This window comes from Arvicola amphibius, chromosome 11 (genome assembly GCF_903992535.2).
Source record: "Arvicola amphibius chromosome 11, mArvAmp1.2, whole genome shotgun sequence".
In the NCBI taxonomy this organism is placed as follows: Eukaryota; Metazoa; Chordata; class Mammalia; order Rodentia; family Cricetidae; genus Arvicola; species Arvicola amphibius.
This window is the reverse complement of record NC_052057.2, coordinates 73,674,846-73,687,749: the sequence shown is the minus strand read 5'-3', so window position 1 is coordinate 73,687,749 and position 12,904 is coordinate 73,674,846. Positions and strand designations below refer to the sequence as shown.

Here is a 12,904-nt window from a genome sequence, read left to right as displayed (position 1 = left end):
ACCTGACCAGATTTACTAGGCCTTCCTTCCAAGAGTCTACAGTAAAACCGAGAGTCATTCTCAGACAAGCCAAGCTGCAAAGAAGACTCTATCGGTCACGGAGGGATGCAAATATGCCATGTGGATACTACCACAGGTACAAGCTGCAAAGAAGACTCTATCGGTCACAGAGGGATGCAAATATGCCATGTGGACACTGCCACAGGTACAAGCTGCAAAGAGGACCAGACCAGCTGCCTGGAAAAAGCAGAAACCAGCTGGGCTTCCTGGAAGAGGTTTAAACCAACAGAATCACTTGGAAAAAATATTCTCCATTCTTTTGAGTAGCTTGTAGGCTGTGCAGTGTGTTCCCTGTTTCTAGCCTTTGTAAGATGTCTCCTATGTTGGGATAGGCTTTGATGATGCAGCTGTCTTTGAGTCTGCTTCTATAAGTAAGTAACCCCGATAAAATTTATTGGTTCATCAAGTTAGATTTTGGTGGTATCCATACTTTGGTCTGTTGTTCTTTATATGGGGTGAGTAGATGTGTGTGTGTGTGTGTGTGTGTGTGTGTGTGTGTGTGTAGTGTCTTGAAAGGTCTTGTTGCACTACAGCTTGTTAATCTTCACTTAACTTGGTTGGATTTGCCATTACCTTCCAGGTATGTCTCTGGGTGTGTCTGTGGGTGGTTTCCAGAGAGGGTTATAAAGGAGGGAAGACCTGGCCTGAATATAGTCAGCACTGTTCCATGGGCTAGCATTTTGTACTGAATCAAAAGGAGGAAAGAACAGCCTACTCTTCACTCTGCTTTCAATTTCTTTTCTAGCTGTGGGCAGTTCAGTTCCAACTGCCTGCTCCTACTGCTATTAACTCTGCTGGCCTAGAAAGTTATAGACAGAAGTCTATAACTGACCATCTTGAACCTAGAGTCAAATAAATCCTTGTTTTCTTAAATGGACCCCCTTTTTTTGGTCAGATATTTTTTTGTTACAGCAACAAGAAATGTAACTCATATGGTAATGATGTACACATCCATCCATTTGCCTACAAGGGACATACTTTCATTCTCCTTTATGGTTGAATCATAATTAGTTTGGGGTAGGTTTCTGAATTCTTTATTCCATCTGATTTATTCATGCCAATCTCTTAAGCATTATATATATATATATATATATATATATATATATATATATATATTCAAATCAGGGTTTCTCTGTGTTTTGGAGCCTGTCCTGGAACAAACTCTTGTAGACCAGGCAGGCCTTGAACTCACAGAGATCTGCCTGCCTCTGCCTCCCAAGTGCTGGGATTAAAGATGTGCGCCACCACTTCCTGGTCACTATTGATGTGTTATATATATGATGTGACTTGAAGTTGGTAGAATAATTTTTTCCATCTTCATTTATTTTTCTTTTTCTAGACTATCTTTGCTTAGAGATTTTAGAATAATTTTAGCTATAAAAAGATCTTGCTATAATTTTAATAAGAATTCTGTTAAATTTGATATCAACTTGGAAAGAACTGACATTTTTCCTGTTTTGAGATTTCTAGTCAATGAGTGGGACAAACCTCTTCTACTTAGATTTCTCTTTTTATTTTAATTTTAATGCTATTTTACCAGCAGTCTGTTGTCTTCAATATACAGCTGCACATACTATGTTAGGTAAATACCTGACTCTTCTCTTTTGAATAACTGTTGTTTATATCACATGCATAATTCTCATTGTATGGCAATATGATCAAATTTGTTTCTTTTATCTTGTACAAACTTGAGATCATATGCTTATTATTACTACAAAATATTTCTGTAGATTCCTTGCATCTTGTATGTAGAAAATTATATAATTTGCAGGCAAAATACTTTTATTCTTTTCCAATTACAGGCCTTTTGTTTTTTTCTTGCCGGACTGTTCTGCTAGAATTTCGAACGCTGTGTTAATTAAGAGATGAAAGTGGACATTCTTGGCTTGTTCCTAATTTTAGGGAGGAGAAGGCATTTGGTTGATTACTGTTGGGTATAATGTTTGGTAAAAGTTCTTCATAAACTTGAGGAAGTACTGCTCTCTTTTCCTTCCTGCAAGTTTTTATCAGGAAGATGTGTTGAATTTTGTTAAGTACTTTCTCTGCACCAGTTGATAAGGTCATGTGATTTTTCTTCCTTAGCAGTTGCTACAGTGAACTGTTATCGATTAATTTTTGAATATGGAACCGGGCGTGTATTCCCGAGATAAATTCCATGTGGCCATAGTGTATAATTCTTTGTATAGGTTGTTAAGTTCTGCTTAACATTTTATGACAATATTTTACATGATAATATTTTAAAGATTTTTGTCCATATTTATGAATGATGTTAAACATTAACTTAGGTCTCTTATTTCTCCTAAGTTCCTAGCTGCTCAGCAACTTGGCTTCCTTTCTGTTCTCACAACATGTGAGAGCTTTGTGGTTGCAGCAGACTGGCCTGTCAGTTGAACTCAGGTGACTTCCTCTTTGGGTTACTTTTTATTTCATTATTTATTATTTTTGTGTGTGTGAGATAATTTTCCTTCACCTATTTCAGGAGGCTGTCTTGGCTCTTACAGAGCTCAGTATGCACACTGATTCTCTCAGCAAGAATCTTTCCCTTAGCATGCTTGTTTGCAACAATGCCAGCAGACTGCTGAGTGACACTTTAGGTTTTTATCATGGTAACCTGTTTTAGGATATTTCTTACTGAACCGTACCCATTGCCTTGCTATCTACAACAACATCATCCTTCTAGATTTGCATGCATATCACCATCGGAATATATCCATGTTTCCTAAGAACACATAATGGCCGCCTCTCCTCTCTCCTTCTGTGTCTGCTATTTTGTCCAGTTATTGGATGATGGCTGCTCCAGATCAAAGAGGGCTGTGGCTTTTTTGGTACCATCTTTATCCAGTTTTGGTGTCAGACTTCATAAAATGAACTAGAAGAATTTCTTTTCTATTTTATGAAGGGAACAGAATTGCACTGAAGTTAATCCTTCTTTAAACATTTGGTAGAATTCTCCAAATTCTGCTTGTTATGCTGAATTTAAAAATCAGGAATACATAGTCTTAACAGTGGCGAGGCTATTCAAATTACTGTTTTAAAAACGTGTTCGCACATATGTATATGGCTGCATGTGCATGTGTGTGAATTGGGTGTTGAGGACAAAGTTTGACATTGTTTCTTCAATTGGTCTTCATGTTATTATTTTTGAAAATATTTGATTCCTTTTATTTTATGTGTATGGGTGTTTTATCTGCATATATGACTTTGTCAGGTGCCCACAGTGTTACAGATTGTTACAAGCCGCCATGTGGTTTATGGGAACCCCAGTCATCTGGAAGAGCAGCTAGTACTCTTAACTACTGATCCTTCGCTCTAGCCCCTATGTTATTATATGAATTAAAAGAATACATTAGCATATAAGGTATCAGATATTATTATGGCATGTTTGAGCAAAATGTGTTTTAGTATATTCTCCTCTACCCTCATCTCCCTCACCCCTGCTACTCTTTGTCCCCTTTGTAACCCTACCCCAGTATCTGTTCTTCTTTTATGTCCCATGTGTCAATTTGTCTGTACTCATTAACATATTTTTACCCTTTCTTGGTCTGTCTAGTCTTTTAGGATTTAACCAGTTTACACACACACACACACACACACACACACACACACACACACACCAGGCTAGAATCACATATAAGAGAAAACATGTAATTTCTGTTTTTGTGAGTTAGAGTCACCTTGCTTAATATATATTCCTTTCCAGCTTCATCTATTTTCCTGCAAATTAATTTTTCTTTATAGCTGATTCTGTTGTGTATATGGACCACAATGTCATTATCCATTCATTTGTTGATGGGCACCTACGATGGTTATTAGTATCTAAGATTAGTTATTGTGACTGGAACAGTGAGGAACATGGATGTTCAAGAGTCTCGGTGGTAGGACATGGAGTCCTTTGGGTAAACATGGCTATGCCATATTTTAATTCTTTTTTAATTTTTAGTTCTATTTTATTTCTTTGGCAAACATCCATACTGATTTTTATGTCTGCACTAGCACTCCTGCCAACAGAGCATAAGAGTTCCACTTCCTCACATCCTTACCAGCATTTGCTGTTGGATTTCTTGATGATGACGATTTTTTTGAGGGATGAGTTGGTATCTTAAGAGTGATTTTAATCTGCATGTCCCTGATAACTAGGGTTGCTCAATACTTAGAAAAGTATCCATTGGCCATTTGTGTTTCTTCTATCTCAAACTATCTGTTCATTTCTCCAGCTCATTTATTGATTGAAAGTTTTGATTTTTAATTGTTGAAATTTATCTTAAATTTGGGCAATAGTCCTCTGTCTGAAGTCGAGCTGGGAAGGATGCTCTCCCACTTTGTGACTGTGTGTGTGTGTGTGTGTGTGTGTGTGTTTGGATTATAGTTTCTTTTGCTGTGACAAAACTTTTTAGTTTCCTGTTATCCCACCTGTTTATTTTTGGGGCTAGCTCCTGTGCTGTTGGAGTTCTGGTCAGAAAGCTCTTGCCTAAATCTCTGTCTTGAAGTATATTCTAGCAGCTTCAGCATTTCAGGTTTTAAATGAAGGAGTTGATTTTGTACAGGAAGGAAAATAGGGATCCAATTTCAGTCTTCCATAGGTGATATCAGATTTTTCTAGCATTATTTGTTGAATAAACTTTTTAAAAAATTATTGCATGTTTTCGATTCCTTTCCAAAGGTAGATGGCCATAACTTTGCCAGATTATTTACAGATACTTTCTTCTGTTTCATTGGCATATATATTTGTTTTTATACCAATACCAGGATGTCGTTGTTACTGTCTCTCTGTAGTATAACTCAAGGTCAGTTATTGTGATACCTCCAGCTCTATTCTTTCTCCTTAGAATTGTGTTTTACATGCGTTCATATAAATTCTTGTATTTTTTTCTTGTTCTGTGAGAAGACAATGGCATTGAAGTGAATCTATAGATTATTTTTGGTACCACTTTAGGCTAGGCCTGGAGATCTGGGGCACTGATGGAATAAGGCTGGCAGATGCAGCAGGCTGATTGGCATAGAGTGTGTGTCCAGGATCAAGCTTGGAGTCTGGAGGCATTACAAGCTGGACTCTCTAGACTGGGCCCATGCCCCAGATATACAAAACAGCTTAGGTCTGGGGGTTGGAGAGGGTGGAGGCAGGACTCCTTAGGCTGGGTGTATGGTCCAAGATGGGTCTGGGGCTTGGATATGGCTAGGGTCTAGTGAACTCAGCAGCTTAGGCTGACCCGCAGAATGTGTGCCCAAGGCTAAACTGGAGTTTGGAATAGTTTAGGTCAGGGTCACCAGACTTCTCTCTATTTTGTTTGTTTGTTTGTTTGTTTTTTAATATGAACACTTATAGCTACACACTACTCTTGGTGCTGTCTTGGCTGATTCACAGGTTTTGGTTGGTTGTGTTCTTATTTTCATTTGATTCTAGGATTAAAAATACAACTTTTATACATTCTATTTCTAAAGATTTTTTCCTAAAATTTGATGTAGTGTTTTGCCTGCATGTGTGTCTGTACACTATATGTGTGCCTAATGTCCACAGAAGTCAGAGGAGGCCATTGGATCCCTTGGAACTAGAGTTATGGGTAATTGTAAGTCACTATGTGGGTGCTGGGAATTGAACCCAGGTCTTCTGCAAGGATAACAAATGCTCTTAACCACTAAAATATTTCTCCTGTCAAATTCTAGAAAATTTAAATTTCCTCTCTGAGTTCTTCAATGACCCACTATTCATTGAAAACTACGTTGCTCAGTTTCCTAGTAGTTTCTGTAATTTTTCTTGCTGTTGACTTCCACTTTTAATCTACTGTGATCTGGTAGAAACAAGGAATTTTATAAGTTTTCTTTTTATTTGTTAAAAATGGGTTTGTAACCTATGATGCCATCAATTGTGGAGAAGGTTCTAGTGCTGCCATGAAGGGCATGCACGGTAGCTGTGTGGGATATGCTGTTAGGTCCAGTTGATCTATGTATAATTTATCTCTGAAATGTCTTGGCTTTAGTTTGGGAGAGCTGTCTAAATATGAGAGTGGAGTTGTGAATTTTTCCTACTGTGTCAGGACCTATGTGGCTTTTATGCCCTGTAGAGTTTATTACATGAAAATGGGGCTGCAAAATTTGGAGCATAAATGTTTGCAATTGTTATACCTTCTTGATAGATTATTTCTTTTATTTCATATAGTGGCCTTATGTATCTCTTCTGATTTGTTCTTATTTTAAGTTGATTTTATTGGGTATAAGAACAACTATGCCTGATTGTGTAGCTTCTCTTTGCTTGGTAGTTTGACCTCTATCTTTTTATGTCTTTGTTTTTTTTTTTTTTTTTTTTTTTTGGTTTTTTTCGAGACAGGGTTTCTCTGTGGCTTTGGAGCCTGTCCTGGAACTAGCTCTTGTAGACCAGGCTGGTCTCGAACTCACAGAGATCCGCCTGCCTCTGCCTCCCGAGTGCTGGGATTAAAGGCGTGCGCCACCACCGCCCGGCTTATGTCTTTGTTTTTTAAGTGTATTTCTTGTAGACAGCAGAGTTCTTGTTTTACAGTTCAGTTGGTTAGTTTGAGTGTTTTTTTTTTAAAGCAGTGAGTCGAGGCCATGTACATTTAATGTTATTTAAAGGTTTCCTATTTCCTAAGACTTTGTTAGGTGATGTTCTGTTTACTGAATTATTTGTGGTTTTTCATGGAGTATATGTTGTGTTCTTGCAGAGGAAACTTTCTTCTTCCCTGTATAATAGTCCTAAGTGAATTTTTTTTGGCAGGGCTTGCTCAGTTATCATGCATTTCTTAATTTGTGTCTCTTTTGAAATATACTGACCTAGTCAGTTTGAAAGGTTGCTTTGCTGGTTATAACACTCTTGGTTCAGTTTTGCTTCAGAGCTGGAAATATATTGTTCCATGCTTTTATGTTTCTTAGTGTTCCTATGAAAGACTTGAGCTTTTTCTGTTATTTATGCCTTTGTGTGTGAGTTAGTGTTTTTTTTTTTTCTGTAACACTTTTAGTATTGTATCCTTGACATCTTGACTATTATATTTCATGGAAAAGTTCTCTAGTAAGGTCTGTTTGAAGTTTAAAAGCTTTTTGTGTCTGGATGCCTAGTTCTGTCTCCAGGTTTGGGAGTTTATCTGTTATAATTTTACTGAATAGTTTTGTATTTCTTTAGACTTTATCTCCACTCCTTCCTCTATACCATGGGTCAGGTCTGGCCTCCTTTACATGTCCTAGACTTTTTGGAAATATTGGTCATGTTTATTAATTTCCCCTATTATATATCTATGTATATTATTGCCTCTAATTTGTCCTTTATTCATATAGCATATCTTTCTGAATATCTTTTCAATTGATGATGTTTTATGATAAGTTTTCTTTATTTGGTTGGCCGTTTTTTTTCATTTTCATTAGGTGCTATTTCTGGTGTTACAGTTTCATTTTCCTCAATTTTGAACTTTTCTCCTCGAACTTACAATTGTTTCAGTCACTTGGAGACTGTCTTGTTGAGACTTGGACAGATTTCCCTAGTTCATACATCTGTTTGAATCATTTATATGGCCATTGATTATTTTAAAAAGTAAAATTCTGAATTATTAGCTATTTTAGTGATCTCTATGGTTTTGGGTTCCACTCTAGGGATGTTGGGATGGGCCATGTGTCATATGCTTTATGTTTCTTTGTCATGTTTTACACACCTGTTGGAATGGACTTCTCACCAATTTTAACCTCCCTCCCTCCCTCCCTCCCTCCCTCCCTTCCTCCCTCTCTCTCTCTCTCTCTCTCTCTCTCTCTCTCTCTCTCTCTCTCTGCATTTGCATTGGTGTTTTGCCTTTGTTGTTGGTTCCCCTGGAACTGGAATTACAGACAGTTGTGAGCTGCCATGTGGGTGATGGGAATTGAACTTGGGTCCTCTGGAAGAACAGTCAGTACTCTTAATTGCTGAGCCATCTCTCCAGCCCCTTTTGTGTGTGCTTAGAGGGCTGTCTGCATCAGTTCAGCTTTGGAGAAGAGAGAAGCTTGGTCTTGATTCCTGGCTGAGTTGGCTGAGGTGTTCCCGTCCTGGCTAGGTGGCAGGAGGATCATGGGTAGGTCACACAGGGGTCACCATGACAAGCAGATGGAGTAAAAATCCCAGTCCTGCAGTGAGCTCTGGGTGCCACTGGAGTCAGAACCCTATCCCATAGGAGGACTCTGGAAAATAAACTCAGATCCAGAGCTGAACTCAGACTGCTGGAGTCAGCACCTCGGTCCTGCACTAACTCCTAGGACCACTGGAATCTGAGCCCTGGTTCTGAGGTAAACTGCGGTAAACTATGAATCAATTAGAGTCAAAACAATCCATTTTATAGATAGCAGGTATGTTGTAGCAGCTTGTGTTCTGCAATTAATTTGTCCATTTTTCTACTTTGTCAAGTTTGTGTGTATGGCATCATTCTCAGGTTTCATTATTCTTTGGTTTCTGTTGTGTCTACAGAATGCCCCTTTTCATTCCTCATCCTAGCAATTTGCCTTGATTTCTTTCTCTGTCTTGCTAGATATCTAGTTACTTCTTTGTTGCTATGATAAAATACTCTGACAAAAGCAACTTGAAGAGTAAAGGACTGGGGGTGAGGGGTGTCACCATTCCAGGGAGTGATGGTGGAGAAGGCGTGACATCAGGATCCGGAGGCGCCAGCTACAGAGCAGCCACAGCCAGGAAGCTGAGGGAGACGAATGCTAGCCCTCAGTTCGCGTTCTCCTTAGCTACAGCTGAGATCCCAGCCTCAAGAAGGGCTTCATCTTTGAGCAACCTAGTCAAGATACCCCCTCACAGACATGCCGAGAGGCCCCTCCCAGGTGATTTTAGATTCTGTCAAGATGACAACTGAGATTTACCATCACACGAGGATTTTGTCATCTTTTCTTATTTTGTTGATTTTTCTCTTATAAATTTCTGTATTCAATCGCTCTGATTTATGCTCCTATTTTTATTACCTTTCCCCTGCTTACTTTGGCATTTATTTATTGCCCCCATTTTGCTTACTATACATAGGTCCTTTCCTTGACAGAATAACTTGTTGTTTGCAGACTTTTCTTCTTTAAAATGCGTGAATTCAGTACTTTAAGTTTTTCATTTAGTACTGTTTTAGCAATGCCCTGCAAATTTGAGATGTTCTGTTTTCTTTTGTATCCTGTTCAATGTATTCTTTAATTTTTTTCTCTTGAAATTTGTTCCTTAATCTATGGATTATTTAGAACTGTTCTTAATTTTCAGATTTTTTGAAATCTTCCTATTGTTTATGATAATTTTCTAGGTTGGTTTTGCTATGGTGATATTAATCATTTTATGTTTGTAGCAGTCTGATTTTTTTGACCTAGATATTTCTCAGTACACACACCATAGGCACTTTGAAGAATGTGCATTCTGGGGTTGTTGGGTGATTTACAATCATCTACTGCATTTTGTTTGATAGTGTTGAGCTCTTTTATATTCTTGCTGATTTTCCTTTTAGTTGTTCTCTATTATGTGGGCTATCTAAAATCCTAAACTGCTGAATCAAGTCATAATAAGTTGACTTTGTGAAGTGCTTTCTAGTTGTCAAACATTCCAGGCTTTAGTTTGTATTACATTATTCAATTCTTCTAGCAGCCCTGGATGTTACATAGTATTATTATCCACATGTTGGTTAGCTTTAGAGAGGGTAAATGACTTAGTGCTAGGGTTGTATAACTCATGTGCACCCAGAATTCTATGTAATCTGTTCTACCAGAGCAGAGGGTTGATTTAATTTCTCTTGTAGTCCACATTTGAGGAAGGATCAAGTGTTATAGTGGTAGCTGTGTGGAAAGTCTCACTAAGGTGTGGTCGGCAGCCTCCACTGTGAGCCTTGGTGATGCTTGCTTTGGGTATTCACACCCTGGGTAATCTGTTTCTCTTGAGTCTACCTTTGACCTCATCTCCCTCCTTCCAAAGGACAGAGTTTGGCAAAGTGAAGGGAGGTCGCTTTTGAGACTTGATTCCTATGGGACTCATTTTCAATTTGGCCCTCCTTTCTCTTCCCTTCTCTCCCACTTGTTCTGAGGAGAGCCAGGTCCATGTTTCAAGCTACCTTAGGGAAAGAGACTCATGAGGCAAGGAACTGATATTAGGGGTTGACAGCCAGTAACAGATCTAAGGTCCTCAGTAGCTATGTATGAACTTAGAAGCACATCTTCCCTAAAACACATGTCTTCATGACTGAGTCTCCAAGTGAACTCCTGACTGCAGCTCATTGAGGGATCCCAAGTCAGAGTTATCCAGCTGAGCTCACCCAGACTGCTGACCCACAGAAATGGAGACATCAATGACTGTTGTTTTAAACTATTGAATTTTAGGGAAATGCATCTAAGAAAGGGAGACAATAATAGAAAGAAGCCAGGCTTTGGAAACCATGGGCAGATGGGGGTAAAATGTAAGGAAAGGGGACTTATTCAGTCTCCCAGATGTCTCTCTGGGAAGACATCACTTATATGATTCTCCTGATCCAACACAATGGCACGGCCATGCCTGTCACCAAGGATTTAACAAAAGGACGGAATTAGTGCAAAGGAGATGGTCTAGTAATGTAACATAGCTTCAACCTATTGAAGTCCTGACAGTCCTATATCCCCTGTCCCCAAGCCAGTATCAATGGGAATGGGGGGTTAAAGGAAAGTGGGTTATTCAGTAATTTGAAGAAGAAGTAACAAAAGTTAGTATTGCTTATTTTGTAATATCTATGAAATTAAGGATACTTTTGTAAGTTTTGTTATGGTAGAGAGAAATAGGTTTCAAATTCAGTGCATCTGGACACTTGTGAAATATGAAATATATTTTGTAATGTATTCTGTAACGTATTCTGTAATGCCTATGAGAGCTCTCAAAGTCACAACCTCCACATGAAATGGTGGAGTACGACTGGAGTGCATTTGAGTACCCTTTGTATCCGTAATGGCTTCCTGTAAGGACAGGACTAGCAAACCTTCATTTCTTTAGGCCCCTTGACTTTTGTTTCCAATAGTGATCGACTTTCTCCAGGTTTTCCCTACCCCCTATAAATCTCACTACATTCTAGAATGCCAGCCCACCCAGAAAGGGAGCTCAGTGGGCACAAGATTCAAACAAAGCATTTGGATATGAGAATCCTTATGAGTCATCAGCTGTCAAAGTCACCTTAGAAAGAAAATAAACATTGAGAATGATCAGTCGCAGATGCTAGAGATCTCTTGGTCTCCAAATGACAGGTTTAGAGCAGGAGGGAATGGTCAACCATTTGGTCATCTTTTTGCTGTTTCAGCACAGGTGAGGCCATTTTGAAAGGGAAGAAAATGACAGAACTTTCCTAGCTGAATCTAACAGGAAAGTTGTTCTAGACCACCGTAAATTACATTTTCAGACTTTACTATTCATTTGCTGCAATTGCTGGTTCCTAATTTGCCTCACATTCATAAAAGCTCTGAGCCCAGATGGTTTCGTATTTGCTTTTTGAGTTAGAGTATCAGGTAGCACAGGCTGGCCTTGAACATTCTACATAGCTGAGGATGGCCTTTAAGGATGACCTTAAACCCGTGGTCCTCCTGCTTCAACCTCCCAAATGCTAGGATTGTACATGTGCAACACCATGCCCAGTCTATGTGGCATTCAGAATCAAATCCAGGGTCTGATGCATGCTAGGTACAAGCAGATGTCAGCTGAGTTCATCCCTAGCACCTTTCTAACCCAGCTTTTTAAACTGAGGCAAGTAACTGAATGTAAGTTGATCCAAGGCCGTGGAGGGCTGCATAAACATGAAAGCACCCCAAAGAACCAAGGTATCATTGTTATTCCATCAGGTATTTCTGTTCTCCAATCCCCACTTTATTCCTTGAGCAGAATAAAAACCCATGGGACTCCTGACTAACAAAGGGTCTCACTTACTTCTCTTGTGAACCACTGACAAAAGGCAGGGCCGATCCATTCTCTTGCATGAATGCCACAGTCTATCCAGACAGCTCTCTTGTAGGCTCGTGATTTTCTGCCCAGCTGAAAACAAGAGGATTCATAGTTACCAACTCAGGTTTTTATTTTTGGATCTACTGACCAGCATAATTTAATAAGGGCTCAGCTAATCCCTCCCTATGGTTTGTTTTTTAGGTAGCACATTAATAAGATGAAGAGATTTCCTGTCTTCTTTGGAAGTCCAGGCTTGCTTATGTAAAAACAATAATTTTTTTGCCTCAATATAATCAAAGAACTAAAAAATACAGAAGGAAAAGGGCAATCCCCAAAGCAGTGTACCGGTTTTGTTTTAATATCATAATGACTATTAAATGAAAAGCAAGATTTCCTCCCCCACCATTTCTTTTCCTTTTCTCTCACTGTGCCCACCAGAATGCCCTAAGGTGTATTTTTAAAAAAAGAATCATGCGTTATAGGCAGATTACAGCTAAACATCACAAAACAGAAACATAAAACACAATCTGTGGAATCAAGGGGCCAATTACAACTCCCTCTGACCATGTCAATATGACTTTAAACCTGGTTTCTCACCCAGGCACTAACAGACAGCACTTGGCAATATATTCACAAAGACATTGCTTTCATTTAGTCATTAATTCACTTGACTAGCATGTCAGAAAGTGCTTTTCCATGCCAGACAACGGGCTGAGCTCTGGAGATCCAGAGATGGACAGACAGGAGATATCTGTGCTGGTGAGAAGGGCAGATGTGAGAACAGTTAATCCAACTTCAGGTTGTGAATATCCATTTGTTACTGTGAGAATGTGGCATCTTTTCTTGAATGCTTGTGTGGAATGAAAGGAAGCTTGAACATTTATGCAAGTCAGGAAGCTTGCTTGGAAAACAAGAAGGACATACGAAGCTGGAAAGAATCTGAGAACTCTATATTTG

The 12,904-nt window shown here is 38.9% G+C and overlaps 1 protein-coding gene across 1 annotated transcript in view; it reads right to left on the bottom strand.

Moving 5' to 3' along the window:
- The window catches only part of Cpa6 (carboxypeptidase A6), a 303,059-nt gene that overhangs the window by 92,937 nt on the left and 197,218 nt on the right, over positions 1-12,904 (bottom strand). The window contains exon 6 of the mRNA XM_038348398.1: positions 11,933-12,037. Coding sequence (XP_038204326.1) covers positions 11,933-12,037 — 105 coding nt within the window. The remainder of the gene's footprint in view (positions 1-11,932; positions 12,038-12,904) is intronic.